Here is a 26,364-nt window from a genome sequence, read left to right on the forward strand (position 1 = left end):
CCCCCCTCATCCCTCGCCGACCCGCCCCTCTGCTCAGGCTTCCCCCCCCCCCCCCATTGACCTGAGCTCCAGGCACACCCTGGCCATCTCTCTCTCTCTGTCTGTCTGTCTGCATGGAACCGGAGCCATTAACACTCCTATTACAGACGACAGACGCATGTTTGACAGCGCGTGGACAGATTGCTCTAACAATACGCCCCTTATAGCTGATCCCCCAAGTATAGCCGCGCACTCGCTCACACCCTCCGCGCGCACGAATGCAAATGCCTTTGCGTCCAGTTACACGCATTCGCAACGCGATACACCGGCGAGCCACATTTCTTTCCTCTCTCTCTATGCCGGTAATGTATGCGGTATATACACATAATATCCGCTGCACGACACAAGGCCAAAAAACTGTAGGCTAATGGAAAACAAACCCTGAACACAGAAACAGAAAAACATTGCCGACGGCTGCTTCAAAAAAGCAATTTATCCAATTTCTGTGACAGCTGACCACCAGCACAGCAGAGCACAGCAGAGCACAGCAGAGCAACTATATAAAGACTGTGTACACTATGACTTGTTTCGGCTGCAGCAGCAGAAAATCATAATGCCCGTTGTGGACTTAACTACCGTACTACTACTGCTGCATGCCCCATAAGCAATACCTGCTGTACGCATTGTCAGAGTATCTATTGTACCTCAATATTGACACGCTATATAATGACACTTATTTTCCCATTAAAAAAAGATTACTATTTTCACTATTTATTTATTTTTTACCAATTTTGACAAACCAGGAAAAAGGGTTTTACAGACAGAATCTATTATAGTCTCTTTATCTACCATCCCTGCAACAGTAGTAATGATTGTGATAATGGATTTGGAATTGAAGACAGTGTCTGTCTGGGGACAGAGAAGACAAAGCGTAGGGAGGTTCAGACAGTGACATAGAGAAAGATAGAAAAATACAGATGATGGCCTGGGATGATTTAGCGGTCCAGACACCTTGGCTGGTAATCCAGCATGACAGGTTGTCGAGTCCCCACATTTCCTGTCTACCTACTGTGATCGATCAATAAATGCAAAAAAAATAATAATAATAATGTGTGTGTGTGTGAGTGTGTTCCACAGTGGGTATTTTCCGTTTGTTGTAATAATAATAATAATAACTAGAACTGCACTCTGTCGAGTGCCTACTTGCTTGTTGCACACAAGTATAGGCCTAGTGCGCAAGCAGAGCGTGCAAGTACTGTAGACCGCTACAAACTTTCAAATCTCAGCCTCTCTGTGAAAGATCGTTTGCAACATTGAATTATTAGGTTTAGCTATTTGCTACGTACCTTAATTGCTTTTGGAGGACAAAAAGTAGTATTTTGAAGTATGGTAAAATCTATAAAAATAAATATAGTCCCATTGTTTTAGAAGTGTCCAGGATCCACTTTCTCAAAGAAAAATAAGTCATGGATATCAGATGATTTTTAGTTTTTAATTACGTACAGTATAATATTATTTATTCTCAATTACATTGCTTTCCTTGTCCATCGGTTCCATTTATTTGGTTTTCCTTACGTATTTGGTTGTCCTTATGGTTTTGGTTTTTCTTTGTATGCATTTTTCAAACAGTTCTAGTTCTAGTTTAATTTCCGTTCATCTCCTCTAGTTTTTGTATTCCCATATATTTGAGATTTTTTTTTACGCATAACCAAACGTTCCTTTCGTCTTTCATCCGTTTATTTTCTTTGGATATTTCAAAGTTGTCTGTTTCTCTTAAGTTTTATATTTTATTGAATTTCAAGTGGTATTTTACTCATATCCTTTTAAACGTATGAATTCCTTCTTTTTGAAAGCCGTTCCTTTCGTTGTCCATCGGTTTCATTTATTCGGTTTTTATTACGTTTTTCTTGGTTCTTACGGTTTTGCTTTTTCTTTCTATCCTCTAGTTTTTTATTTGCATATGCTCATATGTCTATGTATGTATATGTAATTTGTGAGTTGATTAGTGGTATACTGTGGTTACTCGGGTGGTTTGATGCGTATGTCCCTTTAATCGACCCGACACTGAAACATATCATCATTACGTCACCATCGTAAACCAATTATACCCTGGCATTGGTACATATCTTCATCACGTCATGGGACATACGCTTCGTAGCATGACGGAAAACATACCTGCACGGTCTGCTTCCGTATGTACCGTGCCAGCATATGACGTAATGATTACTTATGCCTGTTATGGCAGTGGTGTCGGATTACATACATGTATACATGTACACGTGCGTGCGTGCGTGAAAGAGAGAGAGAGGGGGACTGTTGTACTAATGAGGTCAGTGAGAGCATTTGGAGGAGAAGTGGACTGTGTGCTGTGATTCTGTCCCCTGTGTTCGCTACATACAGTATTGTCACATGAATGTTAACCGTATCACTGCCACCTGGTGGACGCAAGTGCCAACGCTTAATTGCCGACCCGGATCTACTTGGGTTTTAGTGTGACGCACGTCCGGTTTGGGCGTCCATTTTAGATGCTAAAATATTAGCGGCAATTCTAGCGAGCTAAAATGAGGCCATCCTTGCTCTAGAAAACCCCAATGTTCCAATCGGGATCACCGGATAATCAGAAAAGACCTCCGAACATCAGCGTTTTGTCAAAACCATGGAGAACAGCTTTTCAGTCGGCCTGTATACAAGAAATGAACGGAAGTGTGCGTGCGCAAAACCGGTCTATAGGATCACTCAAGATGGAAATAAATTAGAAAAGGAAATCAGCGATCAATAATAAAGCTTATATGACGGAACCTTCCACCAGGAGCAGTTGCTGGTTGGATTCTAATTGGCGGAACGTTCCGTCACGTGCAGTTTTTGTATTCACAGCCGTTTTGGTTTTCCAAGCTCACCAGATAAGAGAGGTCCCCGAGACCACTATAATCCACGGCCAGCCTTTATTCAGCTCTTCCTTGACCACAGAAACGTAAAGAGATCCCATGTCTCGTGCTTTTTTTCCCCTCCCCCCCAGTGTTGCTGTTTTCCAATTCAGGGCCGTATCACAACCTTGTCTCGCTCCCTCACACCGATACTTACTGGCCGTGACCTCGCCTCTGGCAAGGTCCCCCGTTAGCAGATTCCTGAAGAAAAGTAAAGTACTGAAATTGACATGAGTGACGGACATGTTATAATGAGCATCGTCTGTCTATGGGTCTTATAACGAGAGCTTATGAGGAAAGTACATTACTACTGTGATGACCCATCCTGTGGGGTTGGTTTGGTTGGATACTAATTGTTATTCTCTGTCCCTGTGTAGGAGGAGAGTGCCAGCCTGCTGAGGTGTGTCTTGGGGATTGACACACCTGGTCCCAATTATCCCCTTGGGTATAAAAGCAGGCTGGCTGAGGCCATTCTCCCTCTCTCCCTTGCACAGGTCACACTGCTTGTTTGGTTATGTTTGTTTGAAGTAGTTTCAGTTCAGTTGCTTTCTGCACTCGCACTTACAGTCCATGTTCACACAGCCATACACACCTTACACTACTGATGTCACTGACCACTCACACCTCATACATTTTGCACCTTTCAAGCCTTCTTTTAGTTATAAATAAAATAATGTTAAGTTTAATCCTGTGTGTCGTCTCCCTCTTTGTCATGATGTGAGCCAGATCATGACACTACATTGGATCCATTCGTTTATACTGTTCAGGAAATGGAAAAATGAACCTTGTGTTCTCATGATTAGAACAGGGGATCTCAACGCTTTTGGCTGGAGACCTGAAATGCTTTGGCCATGACCCCCGCCCCGCCCCCCTTCCCACCCCCAATACAAATTGACCGCTACAATAACCTTAATAATAGCGAAAATACATCATAAATAAATACACTTAATTTCCATTTTACAGCCATTCAGTTGCAAAAAAAGTTTGGGGGGGGCGGTGGGGGTAATTTGGCGCCCCACGGGTTGAGAACTGGACTAGAACACAAGGTTCATTTTTCCATTTCCTGCGCTGTTGGCATTAAATTGCTACAACGTACATTGCATATGGCGTCGAGCCATCTCTGCCTATACCTTTATATCTCAATATTGTTAATTATCTTTGTATTTGGAGCCAACAGTTGGTTGTAAATAGAGGTTTCTATAGACCATTGTTATTCAATGTGATGCACCGACCTCACCGAGACAAGTTCTCTGTATGTTCAAGCATTCTAATTAGCGAGCGCGCCGCGGCGCAAGCATTCCAATTTGTGAGACCACCGCGGCGTCCGGAATCCAACCACCTCTGCCGCGACTTATAAAGCAGTGGTTCCCAAAGTGGGGTCCGGGCGGGGACCCCCGTGGTCCTTGAGGCAGTCCCCCCCCCCCCCCCCCAACACACATTAATTTCAATGGAAGTTGCTCAGTGGCGTTTTGAAGCGTGCACCCGGTAGAACGGTCTATACTTCCAGCATGTGGGAGTGCTTCCAAGTGCTCAATGTTAAACCCCCCCGCTGTGCAGCTTCGACCTTATACGTCTCGTCGTGGCTTCAACGTTGACCAGCTTTTCTGGGGGCTTGCTCTGCCGTGGTGGGCAACATTTACACCGCCCACACAATTACTATAGGCTACCATGTGTCCATTGATCACAACAGTCTGCTTGGCTCATCAATATAGGCAATTCCATTATACCACTAATAAAGATGAATCAATCAATTAGGGTGGTTATAATCTGCCAAACCGCTGTCCTGAGCTCACCGTAGAGACACTTAAATTAATCAGCCACTACTCATGGATCAATCCACATGGCCAAGGGTGCCTGTTGTGCATTTCGGTATATGCCGGTGTGCATAGATCTGCAATAGATGCATGCATGCACTGATGCCCCTGTGTCCTCCTTAAAGTGGCCGGCTGTATAATGTTACGAAATCTAAAAGTCTTGAGAGGCTACGTTTTTGCCTGGACCTGGACCTATTTTTGCTCGGGTTGGCTTTGATACCATACCATACCATACCATCTTTATTTATATAGCACATTTTAAAACAACAACGTTGTACCAAAGTGCTTTACAGTAAAACATTAAAAAACAACTTCAACATTAAAAAACAACTTCATTTAAAAACCACAAAACAACCACAAACAACATGCACAGTGTCACGTTAAACATTGAACATCTCATACTGTGCTTGGAAAAGCCAAGGAATAAAGGTAAGTCTTGAGGCGTGACTTAAACACCTGGAGGGTGGGGGCTTGTCTTGTGTGCAGAGGCAGCTCATTCCAGAGCTTGGGAGCTGCCACTGCAAAAGCTCGATAACCTCTGAGCTTCAGCTTGGTTTTAGGAACCACCAGGAGAAGCTGGTCAGAGGACCTGAGCGTCCGTGTCGGAGCATAGGGTTTCAGAAGTTCAGATAAATAAATGGGTGCCAAACCATTTAGACACTTAAAGACAAAGAGCAATACTTTGAAGTCAATCCTGTATCGCACAGGAAGCCAGTGGAGGGAGGCTAGTACAGGGCTGATGTGGTCTCGTGTGCCTGTAAGTAACCTAGCAGCTGCATTCTGGACTAGCTGTAATCGAGATATGGAAACCTGGTTTACTCCAATATACAGGGCATTACAGTAGTCAAGGAGGGAAGTCATGAAAGCATGAATTACAGTTTCAAACACAGAGCGGGATAGACAAGACTTAACCTTAGATAGCCTCCTAAGCTGGAAGAAGCTCTTTCTTACTACTTCATTTATTTGTTTGTCCATCTTTAGGTCAGAGTCGATTTTAAAACCTAGATTGGTGGCAGTAGGCTTCAAGAAGGGCTCAAGGGGGCCTAAAACACCAGGAGGGGACACATGTGCTTGTGTGGGCCCAAACACCATAACTTCAGTTTTGCTGTCATTGAAGTTTAGGAAGTTTAAAGCCAGCCATGCTTTTACATCCTCGAGGCAAGCAAGGAGTGGTTTCAAAGAGTCAGGATTGTTACGCTTTAGAGGCAAATAAATTTGGCTGTCATCAGCGTAACAATGGAAAGAAACACTGTGTTTCCGAAAAATGGATCCTAGGGGGAGCAGATTCAACATGAACAGAATTGGTCCAAGAATAGAGCCCTGTGGCACTCCACAATGGAGGGATGCTGTGGTGGATGTGGCATCCCCTAGGGTGACACGGAAACTTCTCCCTGACAAGTAAGATCTAAAGAACTCTAGTGCTGGCCCTTTAATGCCAACCCAGTGCTCCAAACGAGAGAGCAAGATACTGTAATCTACAGTGTCAAATGCCGCGGTAAGATCCAAGAGCACCAGAATGAGAGAGTCACCAGAATCTGTAGCCAAAAAGATGTCATTAAAGATTCTTAACAGTGCAGTCTCGGTGCTGTGGAGAGCTTTGTACCCGGACTGGAACACTTCCAGAATGCCATGTGTGTTCAGATGGGGCATCAGTTGGGCCAGGGCACATTTTTCCAAAACTTTGGAATTAAATGGGAGCTTGGAAATAGGCCGAAAGTTGGATAGGACAGAAGGATCAAGGTTGTGCTTTTTAAGCAGCGGCTGTACCACAGCATGTTTAAAAACAGCTGGTACATCACCTGCCAGGCACTGGTTTATGATCAATAGGAGATCCGGTCCTGTAGCACCACTGGTCTCTTTAGCCAGCCGAGGGGGAAGGACGTCTAAGGGGGAGCCAGTAGGTTTTATTTGGGAAATTATTTCCTGTAGCTGAAAAAGGGATACAGGCTCAAAATGGCTCAAAACGTTGGGGCAGGTGACAGCAGTAGAAGGGTCATGTGTCGAGTAGGGATGCTAGCCCTGATGTTGGCCACTTTGTCAATAAAGAACTGTAAAAAGAGCTCACATTTTTCAGGGGAAGCATCAAGACAGATAGGCTGGGGGACGTCAAGTATATCATTTATAGTTTTAAATCAAACCTGAGGTTTGTGACAGTTAGTTACAATGATATCTGAAAAGTATTTCATCTTTTCAGTTTTGACACTTTGCTGGTATTTTCGCCAGCTGCCACGCAAAATGTCAAACGACACCGTTAGCCTATCCTTTTTCCACTGACGTTCAGCTCGCCTGCATTCTTTTCGGACCTTCTGTGTGCTGTCATTCAACCAGGGCTCAGTTTTAGGTTTGATGACCTATCATTGACCTATCATTGGCTACCTATCATTGGCTGCCCCGAGTCTGAACCCACACTCTGAAACACTGCCTAAGAGCCAATGGGAGTGCTGGTAAAAGATAGCCTGGTTAATAAACCAGACTAATATCGCACGGACCGCGGGATATTAGTCTGGGTAGGCTCAGCTTGGATTTCATTTCCAGGGGGGCGGGTTGAAACATTTTCTCTTTGACGCAATTGGTCTGAGCTACTGTCAGTCAAAGGTCTCAAGCATTGAAAGTCACTGTACCAAAGCCCGCCCATATTGCATACCGTGTCCCGATTGGCCGCCCCATTTCTCTCGTGTAGGAAATGGGCGTACAATTGAGCCTCTCCAGACCGTAATCCGCCGGCAGGCAATTTTTTTTTTGCCAACGGCTGATTCGGTCTGGTTTATTAACCAGGCTAGGTAAAAGATGGACTGACGGACGCACACACACACACACACACACACACACACACACACACACACACACACACACACACACACACACACACACAGTGTAAAACATACTCTCTCCCCATTCCTTCGGCCTGGTGGAGACAATAAATGCATTTTTGTAACTTATCTCGGATCTATTTATATTGAGGCGGATGGAGACAGTTTTCACTTCTGGTTCATTCCCGGTTGTAGGCCTATCCGTTGCCTGTGAATATTGCCTCCAAAATAAACATACGGGTATACAATAAAAATTACATTCATGTCATATTATGGTATGTAAATATGTCAATCTTTCCCCCTGAGATACTATATTTCAAAAGGAAAGGGAAAGAATATCCGTTTCCATTATAGGACAGATTTAAAATAACGTTATACTCAAAGTTGAACCCCCAACATCCCTATTCTGGGTGGAACATTCGCCGAAAATAGCAGATCTACGAGCATCGCGGCGTGATGTGTTGTGTCATGAGCTTGTAGATGTGCTATTTTTTGGCAAACAGATTTGATGTAGATAAAAAACCACGCAAGTACAGTGCAACTGAGGTCCATCTTACACAGACGGCAATATGGATGAATTATGAATTATGAAGTATGATCAAAGTATTCTGCTGTACCTGCCCTGGACTTGCGTCACAGCACCCACTTTGAGAACCCCTGCTCTAGAAGCGTGGGTTATTCATTAAACAGGTGCACCAGCCTGAAGATACAGGTTCCTTGTGATTTTAAGCACACTTTGTGTGTCATTACGAATGCACCACCCTCCTTAATGAATTTGCATTTAAAAAGGAGGATTGTCTACAATATAACACATAAATAATTGGAGGAGATATTATGTGATTACTAAAGCACACCAGTTTGAGGGTTGGTTTTGCATCCTCATTTTCTAAGCTATTTTCACTGCTTCTGAACATCTTTGCCTATATATAATGACATGGCCACGATAAGTAAATAACTAGAAACACCAGGTTAAAAATCAGTAGGGATGTCCCCATCACATTGTTTTGCTCCCCATCCGATTCCGATCATTTGATTTTGAGCATCTGCCGATACCGATTTTTCCCGATTTCGATATTTATATTTTATAGGACACGTTTATGCCATATCACAATAGTACAATATCCCAAATCACAGACAATTTCCAGTCTAATATCATGATATGGATATAATATTGATACGTCCCGATCAGGTTTTTTTGGCCCCCCGATCTGATTCCGATCATTTGAAAATGACGCGCTTGGCCGCGATTTCCGATCATCCGATCCGATCGGGACAACCCTAATTAGAAAACAAAATCAAATATGATGCCTATGCCCTCCACAGCAACAACCCAACTCTCTGCAACTCAAGCTGAAGCCTGGCTCTGCACCTGTCCAAGGATCACTGAATCATCACTGAATCACTGGATTTAGCTTTTTCCCTTTTGGAGCAGTTCCCACCAATCCACTGCAAATGTTAAGCTCTGCTTCAAACACAGAATGCGACTAGAATGGCGGTCCCATTCGCTGACTGTATAATTAGCTGCTGGCTTAGTAAATCAGACATTAAATCCATGCACCTCGCGAGCACAAATAGCACTTTTACGTAAATCTGTCCCCAAGTCTATAACGAATAACACGTATTCACTCGAGCAAGTATAGACCATCTATCTCATCTATACTTCCACCATGCACTGGCACACAGTACTGTACATCTCCCTTTTAGAAATCAAATACAACTTCCTATCCATGTTTCACCTCCCCGAAGACCACAACTGATGATTTTAGATTCAAAAGGTTAATGGTATATACATGTTTTAATGGTTAACTTCTTTTTTACAGACTTGACATTACAGAAGTATTGAGGATTGACCTTGCAATTTTAACGGACAAATTGCATGAACGGCAAGGCACTTTACATAGATCGTGCATTAGATTCACCCACACATTCATACACCATGCAGTGATGGAGGAAAAACCAATGCATGTATATCAAGAGCAATTGTACTATTATTAAGTAGTCCATCGTAACCTCGTATTAATCTGATCTCAGGTCAGAATGGGTTAAGTAGTCCATCGTGACACGGCACAATAATGCTAGTTCTTCAATTCACTCTGACGAACCAGTAGTCTGCTGTGTTTTCACATCACTTCGTTATCATCAGCTCGCTTAATTGGAGCCTCGTTGGAGGGGATGACTAAAGTCGTATTTTCCTATTGTTGTCGATTAATATGGCTCTCAGTACGTGCAAACCTGGCAGGTCAAATTCTCCCAAAAGGAAAGGGCCTGCATACAAACGATACAAACGCAGACTGAAGAGAATACAGAGCTTGCGTGGCTTGCATGATTATTCATTATTTTTCATCTTTTGTTCATCATTATATCGTTTGGAATGTACGGTAATTTGTAAAGGCAAGGAGCAAATAAAAAAAAACATATTTATTTTCAAAGGGCAGATTCTTTGTGTCTTTCCCAAGCAAATGCAGTCTATTGAAATGAATACATAAAGGATATATAGGGTCTTCTTATAGTATTGTTCCTGGTGGGGCGATACACAGCAGTGTTGATTTTAACAGCAACATTTTGATTTTAGTTTATAAAAGTCTTTTGAATAGCTTTCATTTAGATTTAGTCACATTTTAGTCTGCCTGCCTGGGCAACAGATATTGTCTTTCACAGCAACATGCCCTGGATTACACCATCTGCTGTTCATGAACATTTCACGCCCCCCCCCCCCCCCCCCCCCCCCCCACACACACACACACACACACAGACTTCTGTTCTCGCCGCTCGCTTTAGCATTCCTTTCCGTCAAAGACAGGTATCCACAGAAATCCGGTGTGCTGTCGTTCAGCCAAGTATCTGTGAGGCACGTCAGACTGCACCCGCGATACACTTTGTGATTCATCAGCGGTGCAGCAGCGAACTCCTCGAGCTCGTTAGGCAGTCACTTCACGTTCCCCGTGACAATCGCCGGGGGAAAGGGCTCGTGTTAACCATCTCCTCCCCGCCTTGCTTCACTCCAGCCCTGCATCTTCAATACAGCCTCTACACTTCCTCGGGCGTATAGAGCCTTGCCTGCATGGCATGCCCACAGGGTGATCCTGCACGTAAACAAAAGGATCTGGGGCCTAATGATAAATGACCTCATAAATGTTTATGAAAATGTGTATTTTAGTAGTATTGGGAGCTGCCACTCTCAATATACTGCAAAGGACAGAACGTGAAAGCATTCCCTCACCAGGGATGGCTTAACAACGGGGCTGGGGGGCTGCTTATGACCCAGGGCCCGCAGGCTCTGGTTAACAGTGAGAGAAACCCTATTGGTTTCGGTATACACTATACAACTGCACGGAGCCCCATCCTTGTTCGCGAGTAGGGTATTGTAAATGAACCACAAAGTGAATCACACACACACGCATGCACACGCACACGCACACACACAGTCTTATAGTTCACTGCCACCACTTTAGCTATTTTCACACTCGACAACATACATGTTTTAACCCATTTAGGCCTGACCTAAAAAAATCCTCCAGTTTTCTGAAATAAATATTTTCACGATTTTTCAAAAATAGCAGACCTACAAGCTCGTAGCGCGCCACTCGGTGGCGCGCTATGAGCATGTAGATCTGCTATTTTTTCAATAGCTAAATTATAACATAATGTTTAAAACACCAAAAGTTTATATATATATTTATAAAGTATCAGCAGCTGAAGAAAGTAAATAAACTTGGAAATGGTTCCCTGGCAACTCCATGGACAAGGTCTGTATGAAGTGAGTTTAGTTGGTGTGGTTGTCATGGTGACACTACAGCGTTGTCTGTTAATGTCATTTCAGTGCATCTAAACTTGAAATGTTAATTAGAACTGATAGTTGTATTAGAGTTATGAAATGCTCTATGCTATATATTACTAAATATTGACGCTCATAGTAACTATAGTAGCCTATACAGATGTGTCAAGTAAGCTAGATTAGTACAACATAATTATAGTACAACATATAGTACTACAATAGACAATATATGTGCGTCTGTGGAAACATTAGATTTCGTGTAGATTAAACGTTATACACAAGTTTCAAGTTTTTGAGTGTTTGGTTCCTCATGGGATTTGTGATACTTGTTGGTACAGTTGAGTAACAGGAGTCATGGAGTTGCGTTGCGTTGCGTGCATGCCTGTGCCTTCCTGTAGGCGGAACATAGATGTGATTATAGATTCAAGATGGTACCTGTGTTTGTGTTGTACCCCTGAGGCAGAGCCTCCATAAAACCCTTTATACTGTAGATAGATAGATAGATAGATAGATAGATAGATAGATAGATAGATAGATAGATAGATAGATACCTGAGGCAGAGCCTCTATAAAAACCCTTTTCCAGGTCAGGCCAACACTACAGCATGCTTCCAAAGCTTGTGCCCTTTCCTCGAAAAGTGACAATCACTTGAAATCATGAACTGTTGAAACCCTGCTGTGTGTGTGTGTGTGTGTGTGTGTGTGTGTGTGTGTGTGTGTGTGTGTGTGTGTGTGTGTGTGTGTGTGTGTGTGTGTGTGTGTGTGTGTGTGTGTGTGTGTGTGTGTGTGTGTGTGTGTGGGTGGGTGTGTGTGTGTGTGTGTGTGTGTGTGTGTGTGTGTGTGTGTGTGTGTGTGTGTGTGTGTGTGTGTGTGTGTGTGTGTGTGTGTGTGTGTGTGTGTGTGTGTGTGTGTGTGTGTGTGTGTGGGTGGGTGTGTGTGTGTGTGTGTGTGTGTGTGTGTGCATGTATGTGTGTTCCTACAGTGTTGCTCCACCTTCAGAAACCACAGTTCAGTGAGTCAGCATAATGAATGAGTAACCAACATGTCACTGCTTGTACCTGCATGAGCAAGAGTCAAATTGATCTTGATTGGACAAAGTCTCCATGATGTAGCCTACACTACAGTATATATGTGTTTTATGTTAAGTGAATGAATTACCTCAGGCGTTAGAATGTAAAAGTTGAATGCCGTTCTGTGGCCTAGGACAAAAAACTAAATAAAACCTGTGTGAAGTGAGGGGCGCTTTAATCATCGTACATCATCATCGACATACCCAGCAGATTTGCTCAGACAATGATGACGTAAATTCTCCTTTCATTGTCAATGGGAAATATTGAGACGTGTGGGGACAAAAGCTGTATATAGGAGGGCCCTCAAAAATACAATTCATGGGAACGGCAAAATTACACTGCCACCTGCTGGACGCAAAGCCAACCTCACACTTCCGAGCCCATTTCAATGCAGCACACGCTGGACCCACATCCTGTTTTGGGCGTCCATGTTTAATGCTAAATAAATAGCGTCAATGCTAGCGAGCTAAAATGAAGCCATCCTTGCTCTAGAAAGTGCCAATGTTTCCATCTAGACCACCGGATAGTCAGCAAAGACCTCCGAACATCGCGCGTTTTATCCCAACCACGGAGAGCTCCGTAGATGTTATTCAGCTATTTAGTCAGCCTGTTTAATGGGAGGTGGACGGCAGCACGGTTGCGCAACCAGGTCTAGGATCGCTAAAGAAGGAAAGGCCAAGCCAAAAAAAGTATAAAAAAAGAAGAAATCAGCGATCCAGTTTGATATCAATAATAAAGCTTAGCAGACGGAACATTACGCCAGAAGCAGTTGCTGGTTGGATTCCTTCTGACGGAACGTTCCGCCACGAGCAGCTAATTGGTTAATAAAATAATCACACTTGTGTGAAGTGAGCGGCGCTCTTATCGCCGTACATAATCATGACATAACATGTCTATTTTTCTCAGACACATAATTATGACGTAAAATTCTCCATTCATTGTCAATGGGAATTAAATGTCTGTGTAAGACGAAAATCTGCACTAATAGCTGAATATAGGAGGCCCTCAAAAATCACACTCGTGTGAAGTGAGGGGCGCTCTCATCATCATACGTCATCATACATCATCACACATCGCATTCCATGCTCAGCCTCATCCAATCAAATCATCACAATTTGGTTCACACAAACAGCGTGCTGTAGTATTATCACATAAGGCTAAGAACAGCTCAACAACAAAAATATTAATATTCCAGTTTGACAAAATGTCAAGGTAACACCGGGGAAGACACAGAGAGGGATGTTTTGGCCTTTGTCACTTTGTTAGCGAGGAGACTAATTCTGACCAACTGGAAATCGTCCACTTCCCCTTCTCACACTCATTGGGTTAGGGACACCTTGTACTGTGTAAAACTGGAGAAGATTAGACACTCCTTGAATGGTTCTTCCGATAGGTTTGGGAGGATATGGGGTCCATTCTTTCAATTCATTCAGAATTTGAATCCGTCTCTGCTTGGGGATGAGTGAGGTCTGCTGGACTTTTGTTTTAAAAGTAGCTTATACTGTGATTGGATTGTATGGATTGTATTGGATTGGATTATGGATGTATCATGTACCTATGTTTATTTTTATATAGGATGTTGTGTATTGTTTTGTCTGTTTTTGTCTGCCTTTTATTTTTCAACTTTTACTGATCTTGCATTTAAGGTTTGTTTGTCTTGTTTTCTGTTGTCCTTTTTCTTTGGGGTGAAAATTAAATGTGTTTACTCTTTTATGTCATACTTGTGGGGTTTATTTAACAGAAGCTGTTAATGTTAATTATTCTTTTTCAAACTCTATCTCAATAATGCTTCTGTGAAAAAAACCAATAAACAAAGTTATAAAAATAAATAAATAATAATAATAGAATAAGAAAGAGGTTGGGTTCGTCTAATTACTGCCAAAAGGCAAACAGGATGTGTTTACTGATACTGGAATGACAGATAAATGCGGAAAAGAACATTGTGAAAATAGCTACACACTAAGAAGTCAGGTTGCCAAAATGTCAGGATGATTTTGTCACGTAGAATAAGAGTATATAACCAAGAGAGGCTTGGGATACGGAGAGGGGCTTGGTATGACGGAGTGGACCTTTTGGGGTATACTTCTACGGAGAAGTGCTTCGACGATGGAGGGTGAATTCGCTGTGGGACTGTATGCTTAACCCTGCTGGCTGTATCAGTGCTTCTACGATGGAGGGTGAATACGCTGTGGGACTGTATGCTTAACCCTGCTGGCTGTATCAGTGCTTCTACGATGGAGGGTGAATACGCTGTGGGACTGTATGCTTAACCCTGCTTGCTGTATCATCGTGCTGTAAATAAACTAAATTCTCATGCTATATGATCCAAGAGACTGGTCTGAATCCTTGCATCTGGTGAATTTACGTTTCCCCTGGTTGGACTGGGCCCAGGTTAAAGTGATGTACCTATACAACCACACGCGCCGCTGGAACCCAGGTTAAATTCATACGCGACGTACGTAGGAAGTGACGTAGAGGTATACCACAAAAACAGCGCGAGGGGGTACTGTCATAGGAGCCAACCAATCATATTCGACGCTCGAGGTGTACTATACTATAGTCAACAACGCCACGGGTATATTCAAAACGCCACTGGGCACATTATAGTGTGCGCCACTGGGGGGAGGCTCCAATAGATTGTGAACTATCGTTCTTTGAACTCGTTCGGGTATACAACACTGACGACAACGTGTCGTTCTGAATGCCCCCGCTGACAGATTCAGTAGCGCAGCTCGGGAATCCGTTCTTGAGAGATTGACCTCAGCATAACTCACTTCATCACTATTTCACCCACTGATTTATTTAACCCCCCCCCCCCCCCCCTACACTTTTGAGAGCCTTTTAACCCCTATTAACCCGTACCAGCCCCTGTACACTGGGGGGGGGGGGGGGGGGGGGGGGAACACACACACACACACACGCACACACATACACGCGCGCGCTACACGCTACAGTGTCACAATCACTCTGCCCCCGGCCACTGGAGCATGAGAAGACATGGGAGACGGGATGTCACTCAACACTGACCTCGCGCCCCGTGGGAGGGGGGGGCTGCTCACATCTGTTGCCATGCCAACGCTGCCACGGCATGTCTTTCATGTGCCACACTGGTGGTGATGCTATAGGAAGGTATGGTAGGGAAGGTACTATCAACCCCCAAACCCCTCACCCCTGAATATGAATGGTTCCATGTGGTTACTCTCCCCCACTCCGTTCAGCCATCGATGCTGAAGTGACACGAAAAACAGGCAGCAGGTTTTCGCTCCGGTCCTGTGGCCAGTTGTGATCGAGAACCACCCGGCGGTATACCTGACATATATCGTTGGGAAGTTTTACCTATACTAACATGTCCAAAATACGGACATTATTGTCAGCTGCATAATTGCCAATCTCTGCGATAATTGCATATCACTGATATATATCCGTGCTCTACTTACTACAAACAGACTATTGCACTTAACCCATTCTGACCCGAGATCGGATTCTATAAACGTCTTCTACATCCTGACAGTTCTCTGAAAAAAGCTATGTTTCTATGTCAGTCGTTTTTTCAAAACAAACAGACCTACAAGCTCGTATCGCGCCACTCGGTGGTGCGATATGAGCTTGTAGATCTGCTATTTTTAAATATCTAAAGCACGACATGATGCCAACACCAAAATGGGTTCCCTTAATGACTATACTGTCCTGCTGGCTCCATCTCATCTCTTCTTCCTCTGCCTTTCTCGCAGATCCATAAAAAGAGCGACAGCTTGTACAACGAGGGCCGATCAACGCCCCATTAGACAGGTAATTGACAGAATATTCTTTAAATCTTAATTACATTATATAAGTCAACAGTGTTGCCATCTTGCAATAGAGAGACAGATGTTTCAAAGATACATCTTTTTTTTTCTCCCTTCTTTGGTTCAGAGGATTGTAAACAATGAGGTAGGCTATACCCAGATATCTAGTCTAAGTTATTCTACCAGGGGGTGCTCCACAGCTGTATGGGTAAGAGAGGACATACGTACGATTTTATACTTGGCTATATACCCACAAGCCTTAAGTCTTTGTGTGTGTAATATGTGCTTTTACATATTTTAGATTTTAGCAGTGAGCCCTGATCTGAGCTCTGATGTCATGGACACTGGGCTCACTTCCTTCCCGGACTACTATTCCCATAATGCTTTGGTGCACTGCTCCTCCTTATGGATAGGGGGAGGGCTGTCTTGCTGAGAAACACATGTAGTCCAGAATATCTAAAACCACATATTACACACATAAAGACCGCCAGGAAAGTGTTCTAAATCTTCTAAACGTCATTAACATAATTATTATATTTTTTTTACAAAAAGGGTGAAGTTTCCCTTTAAGGTTAAGTCCTCACTAAAGAGCTGGCTGAGTAGCAGCTGGATCTATTTTAACTTGCGGCAGTATCCTTGTTGTTTTGTGTGTGTGTGTGTGTGTGTGTGTGTGCGCGCCTGCACTTTCTTTAGTTGTTTATATTATCGTGTTTAAGTGTTCTCCTAAAACAAAATTGTGATCGTCAAATATCAATCGTATTTGATTATAAAGGGCTTCTACTTATTTATTTTGGGGGGCAGCCAGCCGTGCAATTTCATCAGGGGTTTAGGGCTAAGGCCACTTCGTCTTTGGTGTTTCTGAGAGCACAAATGCCTGGGGCTAGGGGGTGCAGGCATTTTGTTCCGACAGTCATACGTCACTACTCACTAGTTCGACAGTCATTAGTCCGACACCCTATCCAAACACTAACCTAACCCTAACCCGAAGCACGGGTGATTTGTAACCCGCAGCGCATGTCAGACTTTTGGTATGCCTGGTAAACATCTGCACCCCGGGGGGCAGGAAGGCCATCAGATAAAACAAGGTTTTAGTCCATTGAAATAATAAATTGAATTTAAGGGTTACAGATTATTTTAAATAGTATGTAGACCATCTGCGGATAAATAAAGCATTGTATTTAGGAAAGAGACACTGGTGTCTACATAAGAGACCGAAGAGAACGAAAGCTCAGTCAGCTGGGGCATTAGGGCCACTGTGGCCTCAGGGCATGCCATTTACCAAATATCTTGAATGTGGCTGGACGGAGGTCTTTCTGCTACAAAGCCCCATTTGATTGGAATAATCTTCCTCTATCTCTTAGATCGATTTCATCCTCCAGTCGCTTTAGGACTTCACATCTTGATTCAACGTGTTTATGCTTCTAAACTGACAGCAGTGTTGACATATACGCTCATATATTTGCACTGTGTCCTTCATTCGTCTGTTGTGTAACAGCCGATGATGTGTTGGTTGGTGGGGTGGGTGGGTGGGAGGGAGGGTGAGCAAGCTGTCTGCAGTGTATAATATATGTATCTGTATATTCTTTGTGTACTGTACTTTTTATATATATTGTTCATGTTTTATGGGTCCCCCTTGAACACGAGATTTTGCATCTCATTACAAATCTGAAATCATTACAACAAATTGCAATGCCTGGGCAATGGGTTCCCCGTATATACACTGCAGGTAAATGCATTGCAATTTGTACAGCACCTTAAGTCAAATGCACGTCTATACGATGTATTTCACATTCACAATGTGGAGGAAACCCTGCAAAGCACTTAGGGTTCAATGTATTTCTCAACGACACACTCAGAACCCAAATTGGAACCGCTGATGTTGAGGGACCTCTATATGGAGCACACGTCCAAAACCACCTTCACATCTGCCCATAGGGGTCTCCACAAACACGGATGGCATCTTCTGTGCAAACGATTTCCTCCGCGGGTTCCTCGTCTCCCAATAGCTGCACTCTGCGACGGACACATCCCCGGGTCGGCGACCCGTCCTGGCGGATATCTGCACACCTTGCTAGATTATCGTTCTTCCCAAGCAGCCCACTTTGCGCTCTCAGGGCCCGGCTGCTGGCCGCGTCGAAACTCATCCAGTAGTTCAGTTCCTCTGGAAATTCGGGACACTGGATCTTCCTCCTGCACACGAGCTCTAGGATCTTCTCGGGGCTGCTGTGCACCACGTTCTGCCTGCAGAACATGATGGCCGAGACAAAGCGGTCCCTCTTGGACACGAAGCGCTGCTCCAGGTAAAAGGCCTTCTCGTCCCAGCCGATGACTTTGGTCCGAATCTCGAAGGCCTCCAGGAAAGCCAACGAGCGCCGGTAGCGAATGGTGGAAGCCCCCACCACCATTTTGGCACCCAGCTTGGTCGAAGCCATGAATATGCCGTTCCGCATGTAATGGTGCAAACGGGCAAAGTCACACTCCCTCAGGTACCGGGCGTTGTTCATGTGGCCCATGTAGTCCAGGTCGTTGGTGAGGACAATTCCGTCCACGTTCTGCTCGGCTAGAACATCCCATATTCGGGGAAGGAACAGTGACCTGACAAATATGAGGGCCCCTCGTGCGAAGTACCACACGTCCAGGGTGCAGAGCAGCACCGCACCCAGCACCAGCAGCAACATCCCCACGGTTTACTAAAGATGCCGTTTGTTGTGACCCTGAGCTGAGATGTTATATATATATATAGACAGTCGCATACAGTCCTGACATCATGTCTGACGTCACAGTACTAACGTCACAGCAGACTTGCGTCATGTAGCCAGTGTTGGTGGTAGCACTGTTTATTTAAGGGAGGGAAGAATGAACGAGAGAGACTGTTGTCTCTCTCGCCCTCTGAAAAGAGGAGTGGATTGTCCCCCGCTCCATTGTTTGCATGTTAAGACTGTAATGATACATTTTAACAGCGATAAGAAGATACATATCACGACGATACGATACATGGACAATATTGGTTCATTATGGCGATACGATGTGATACGATTCAATGATTGGAAATCGATACAGTAACTATTTAGCAAATACATTAAATAGGCGTGAAACTTGTGGATAGTGCAGGATTTTTAAGGGAAAGATTTGTTGTTATAAATATAAAAGTATGGCTATAAAAAGCAAACGGTGATTCTCTGGCAAATAGACGGACATTGTATTTGAACACATAATGGACAAACATATTTCCCGATTGACCAATTGTAGCTATATGGAAGAGAAAAGTAATTAAACCCATCTTTATCTTTTTTCTTCTTAAAATTGCTAAATACAATTCACAAGTAGCCTACTTAGTGTCGATTCAATTGATTATTTCCATTGCAAAACGATTCGATACCGATTATTTCCATTACAAATCGATACTACTGTATACAAAGTCAAAGGATACAATACGATATTTTCTGTTTACATAAACTTAGATTTTTTGAATTAAAATTGATATTACGATACAGTTACTATTATGTGACCGAATGCAGTGGTTTGAGACACAAGTAGGCCATGGTCATACTTTTTTTTTTTACATATTATGTAAGTAGCTTTCATATGATGTACTGTATTTGAAGAAGATATGACTCTTTTAAACCTGTTAAAAAAATACCCAAAGTACAGAAACTGCCTTGACAAGATTTCAAAGTTTTAGCAGCTCTGAGCTGAGAGGAATGGTTACACCCCTAGTTAAGACTCCCTATCTGGTTTTGAGCCCTCACTAAGCTGTATTAAGCCATGTCCCTCTGCCCTTTAAATAAACTCCTTGTACAGTATTTGAAGTTGCTCTCCCTCCAGTTGTCTGTGCTTATGGTAGGCTATACTTCTCCAGTGTTTTTGCAAGCTCGTTAGCATTCCCTGTGACAGACGCACAAACACACGCACACACAAAGAAGATGGATGGAGTTCTGGAACGCTATGGACCAGAGGGAGTAGCACACAGAATAAGATATGTAGCATTATACAACGACAGCAGGGCATTACAACATAGCATGCAAAGTAAGCATCACAACTATCATGAGGGGGTTTTACATGCCGATAATCAAACTAATTAATGCAATTTACAATCATGGTGGTGACAACAGGCTGCCACAGCTGCTCTGAACAAGCTTAAGTAAACCAAGAGCTGCATAATAGAGCAGACATCTTTTGCCTCTGCAAAATAGTTAAAGGCTTCACTTCCCAGATGACACTAAACTAATGACTCGCTGAGTTCCTTTGCTCACAGTTTTAAAGCGCAAACCACTGCACACATGAACGGATGCTTACCGAAGCATCAGTTCTAAAAACAGCAACAGGCTACTACCGTCTCTGGCTGTTATTTAACAGAAGACAAGACGCCGTTTCAACACCACCGCTTTCAGAATTAATTTCCTGAAATCGCTCAATAATAGAATGGGAATGCAGTGGCAGGCGTAGGAGAAAAGAGTGCTGTGAGGTGGATGCACTGCATGCGGATTGCATTCTGCTCACACCAAACACAGTTAAATATGGTGTTACTTTTTACACGATAACTGTAAAAATGGACCCAGAAGGTTCCTTTACAGTTAACCATATACTCCGAATTTCTGAGCAGTGTTGGTGTAATGTGCAGTGGTGTAAAGTAACTAAGTACATTTACTCAAGTACTGTACTTAAGTACAATTTTCCACTACATCTCAGAGCCACAATTTTTACTTTTACTCCACAATTACTACAATAATTTGAAAACTTTAGTAACTAGTTACTTTGGAGATTTTAAACTCACTTTTGCAGCTGTCCGTAGGTGCCCTTTGAGAGTGGTTTTGAAGGAGTCACAAGTCTTAATGGCTGTTGGTAGGGCGTTCCACATTTTAGTGGCACATAGGAGCAGATTAATTCAATCCCTTGTTTGAGCCGAATCTGGGTTGCACGTGGTTTCTTGAAGTCCCTCCGTTGTGGGCTTCTGTGTACAGTATGTGCACAAAACTAAACTACAGTAGACTCATTTGTAACAGTGTGAAGGTATAGCACTAACTTGCTAACTTTGTACCAGCTGCTATGAAATAGCAAGCTGAGTCTATAATCAATGTGCAAGCTAGTCCAGTAGTCGTCTAGTACTGTAGTCCAGCTTGTTTTCTCATTGGCTGATGTATGTGTGCACCACAGATATGTCCGGCTGGAAACGAACGACTCAGAACACAATAATTCCGCCTTAGATAATTTTGGTAATTAATTAATTTAATTAATTTGGGCTTGTTTTTTCCCCATTGCTTTTTCCTTTCTTTCCAAAAGCTAAAAGACCCAGAGGACATTTGCCTAGTCAACACCATGAACACCACTTGTCATTTACCTAATCCTGATGTTCACAATGGCGAGACTTAAAGGACAGTGAGACTGAGCGAGTCTGAGACTGGGGGTGTGATGGCTGTCTGTGGTGCGTCCCAGGGGGTGTGCTGGGTGGGAGGTAGGCGGGGCTGAGTGGATCAGGCTGGCCGCTATAGCCAGAGCACATACCGTATGCCTGACAAGCCGCGTCGGAGCCACTGACACACCGCTGTGTCTGAGCAGCTGACTGGAGTGGACTCTACAGGAGGCAGCACAGCTAGAATGTCAAACACAGTCACCCAGGCAGAGCCATTGTGCGTTTGTATAATAAGTTATGGGCGGAGAATTTGAAAGTCAGAGAGACCAGCCAGCATGTTTATAGAGCAGGTTTATAGCCAATAAAACCTATACATCGGGGTTATTCATGCTACAAGGCTAGGCTCCAACTATGTTCTTACAGACAAAAAAAACACACACACACACACACACGCACACGCACACGCACACACACACACACACACACACACACACACACACACACACACACACACACACACACACACACACACACACACACACACACGATATATACACAGTGGGGGTCTGCAGGGCTGATGATAGTGTCAATTTGGGGGTCCTTGAGATGAAAAAGTTTGGGAACCACTGACCTTTGTTCATGTCAAGTACCCCCAAATTGACACTCTTTAGCCTGCTGACCCCCCATTTGAAAATATATGCCAAGGGAGACCCATAAGAGAAGATTTGTACGGCTCTGGCAGTGATTTTCACCGATTTTCATTTCAAGGACCCCCTGGTTTGACCTGAATTAGGCTACAGACCCCCATTGAATGGCATTTCTATCTCTGGGACCCCCAATTTATATTGTAAAATCAAAGTTAATTTAACTCTGAGAGTGTACACATGGACCCGTTAGGGTGCATTTGGTTCCATGTGTACACTCTCTGAGTTATAGACCCATAAGGGTTCATTTGGTTCCTAACGATCATTTAGCTGGGGTCCCCTGGGACTCTCTCAAGGACCCCTGGGGGTCCCTGGACCCCACTTTGGGAACCACTGGCCTAGGGAGCATGAAGGTTCACAGTAGCCTACATTTCATGACAATGCAGCCAGTAAAGTTTTCAAGATAATTTGTCGCTGTCGGGAGAGGAAACCACGTACAAACTCAATTTGTATGAGGTTTTTGATTTGTTCACATAAATCAATGCTATTGAACCCCCTTTACGTCTGTGTTGGTTAAAATAAATATTGAACCAATGAAAAGTATTAAAAAGTGATTCGGACAAAACCTCTCAACTTCATTGGACCCTCAAACTGTCTTCTAAAGCAGCTCGCTGCACCTCTCCCCCTCATGCAACATATAAAGTCACAATGCCAACTTTGATGAAGCTGCATTGCATTGTTTTAAAAATATAAGGTTTTCTTAATTTCCTGAAAAAATATATTGTTTTCCCATTTCCTGAAAAATGAACATTTTGAAGTTAGGTGGTTTCTCCCCGATAGCAGAGATATCTTGTTTGTGAGACCTGTTGGCTGGGCCAACCAAGAATGCTCTAATCCCAAAATATGTGTGTGGGGGGGGGGGGGGGGATGCTTTTACCATTGCGCTGATTTAAGTTTCTTTTCATATCAGAGAAAGTTTTGGTTTAAAACTGAGTGCAAATTGCTCTCACTCACTTCCACCGGGTATTCCTGCGCTTCAATCTCTGGCACATCTTCCCCAGACGGGCTTTGCACTGGATGATTCATTTGGGCCTGGGATTGCACACATCGCCACGATATTGAATCTAACCAAGCCAGACTTCAGCAAAAGGACATTTGGACTCAGTGAAATTGGATATTCTTAGAAGCTCGATAAGTTCAGGGCGCGAGAAAAGACTGAGGCAAAGGCGATTATTCATGTCCTATACCGTGAATTTGGATGAAAGTCGGAGCCGCTTTTAAATAAAACAATGCATTTAAGTTGCATCATTACTGCTAACCTGCTGTTTGCCTATACTGTCACTTCCTCCAGGGCGAGGATCGGCTTTGTGAAAAAGCTGTGGCTAAATGGAAAAACTGCGTTCATTAGAACAGCTTAACACTGTTAATTACACACCTTTGTGTGGATGAATGTCCCAGTGAATAAAAGGCTTCACATGCGTTAACGTGTAGGTTTGAATCGTCATTACTGGTCTTTGAAGACGGCTCTTTGAAACATATATTTGGAGCATGATCATTTCCAAGTGGAGCGGGAGAAATTTCAATTCTATTAGCCGTGAAATCACCAGGCCCTTGGACAGTGGCGTTTTTAAGAGAAATGAGTATGTGCGATGTGTAATTTTCATCACATATCACAGCCCTTTTGCCTTTGTTTAAATTGCATTTGTTCAACGGACTTGTGAATAATTCAAGCTTTGAAATCTGCTTCATATCTCCGACAGGCAGGACCATTATAATTACAGACCGTATACTTCCCTATTATTACAAATTCAAGCAAGGGGATTATTATTATATATATAATAAAGAAAAACTTTCCTTTCTATTGGTGATGATTCTCAAGAGGGGTGAACTATTTAAGATTTCAAAAGATCGTCATTCATGAGCGGTCTCCTCATTCCCAATCACTCGTCTTGTCTCTCCTCTATACATTCACCAAAAGACAGAAAATTACAATCACATTCACAATGAGAAGCTTGTTGATTAGCATTAGCCAAAAGTGCAAAATCACCCAATTCCTTTTGATGAGATCATTATTTAAGATGTTGTTGATTGTCATCATTTTGGGGGAGGATTTAATCTCTTGTTGTATATGTGCCAGGTGGCTGCCACATGAAGAGAGATGATTGGAATTTGGAGTTATTTTTCTTCAGAACAAGTTCTGAAGAAGAGCAGGATTTAATAGAACAGATGGGATCTATAGCCGTGTCACATGGAAACACAGACACCGACCACGGACTTAACACTGTATCAGAAAGATCTATGCCAGTGTGCACTAATGGAAATTAGAAGTGTATCTCCAGTCCACTTACCAGGGGTGGGGTGCTGTGGTGTTATTCGTTCGCTCTATGAGAGGGAGATGTGGGGCAAGCCGCTTGATGGACATTGAGAGGTGCTTGGCCGTGGCCTACTGTAGTGGCTGATCTGTCTGGGATCAATAGCAGCTAATTACAGCCCGCATTGATCGAGAGGACTCACTAATTTAGAGCCCAGCCCAGGCCAGCCCGAGCAACTCCAATCTCAGCCTCCTGGCTCTCCAAACGTCTCTCTCAGCAGCACTCAGCAGCTCATTATCTACAAAGAGCAACGAGTCTCGGAGAAATGGAAGACTGGACGTGCTCACGGCATTACAGCCAGGGGGGTCTGGGACAAAGTTAGGATAGTTTGGGATTTTCCATTTTGGTTCAGTCTTGGTTTAGTTTGTATTAGTTTTTTATTTTATTTGTACCGGATTTAAAATACATACATTTTAAACTAAGTAATTCATCTTATTCTTATACCACGCACAAAAATGTAGTATTGATAGAATTGATTATTTGCAAAGCAAAACGATTCAATACCGATTATTTGCATTACAAAATGATACGATAGTCAATGTTGCCGTTTCATTTCGATATACTTCGATTCTTGAAATTAAAATAGATTTTTCGATGCAGTTACTATATCGTTACACCCCTAATATATATATATATATATATATATATATATATATTCAGTTACTGTTCAAATCTTTTTTCTTTCTAGTTAGTTTCCGTTACCGCGGTAACTATACTAACCTTGGACTGGGGATATCGTCGTCTCCCCTGCTTTATCCCTCCCCTCAGCTGCCTCTATGAAATGCTCAGGAAGCCTTTCAGGACAGTGCGTAGGCGTGAGCACGCACGCACGCACGCACGCACGCACGCACGCACGCACGCACGCACGCACGCACGCACGCACGCACGCACGCACGCACGCACGCACGCACGCACGCACGCACGCACGCACGGTCACTGGTAACAGTCTTTTTTTCTTCTCCGAGCTTTGATCTGACACTTAAATGTTGCACCTTCTGTTCTCTAGGCTCCGTGTCTCGACGCGCTGAAGCTGCGCTGAAGCTGCGCTGAAGCCGCGCTGAAGCCGCGCTGAAGCCGCGCTGACTCACTTCTCATCTACCGAGTACTGAAAGCTGACCACGGTTCGGGTGGCTGCGCCCGCGTTGTTTTTGCCAGTGGATGGAAAAAGTACTCAAATGTTTCATACTTAAGTAAAAGTATCAATACTGCAACATAAAAATACTAAAAGTATTGGTCTCAAAATGGAATTAAAGTATCAGTATATAGAAAGCATACTCATTAGAATGTCCCATTTAAAGTTTTCAAATAAGAATCTTTTGAAAATAGCTGATCTATACAAGCTCACAATTCGTCGCATTGCGAGCTTGTAGCTTGTAGATGTATAGGCTGAAGTGGTTACTGTATGTTTTACAAAGTAACTAGTAACTAAAGTTGTGAAATAATAGCAGTGGAGTACAAGTACAATATTTGCCTCTGAAATGTAGTGGAGTAGAAGTAAAAGTACAGAACATTTGACAAACTCAAGACGTGTTGCTACACAACTAACAAACGAATCACAACTTCACGGATTGTCGAGGGACGAGGGACCGGGAACAGCAATTGCTGTTCCGCTCCAGTTCCACACCACCCCCATCCGTCCCAGTTAGGAGACTCCTGTAACGATGCACAGACACGTTCAGATGAATAAATAATGACAACGCATTGTTTCATCTGCCCGTCTGCCCGATGATGATGATGATAGCTAGCCGTCATCATCATCATCATCATCAAAAATAAACAAATAACTAATGTATACTAATGTAGCCCCAATATGTTCCCTCAGTCCCTACGCTCATTCTGTAG

General features: G+C 43.4%; 1 protein-coding gene across 1 annotated transcript; it reads right to left on the bottom strand.

The window, feature by feature from the left end:
* Positions 1 to 18,075: 18,075 nt before the first annotated feature.
* On the bottom strand, positions 18,076 to 18,834 carry LOC310873683 (protein THEM6-like; the record flags this gene model as incomplete). Its single annotated transcript, XM_083786232.1, has 1 exon — positions 18,076 to 18,834. The coding sequence occupies one exon, from the start codon at positions 18,832 to 18,834 to the stop codon at positions 18,076 to 18,078; it is 759 nt and encodes a 252-aa protein (XP_083642358.1).
* Between the last annotated feature and the right edge of the window lie 7,530 nt (positions 18,835 to 26,364).

Source organism: Protomyctophum parallelum (genome assembly GCF_964188405.1).
Source record: "Protomyctophum parallelum genome assembly, chromosome: 16".
Lineage (NCBI taxonomy): Eukaryota > Metazoa > Chordata > Actinopteri > Myctophiformes > Myctophidae > Protomyctophum > Protomyctophum parallelum.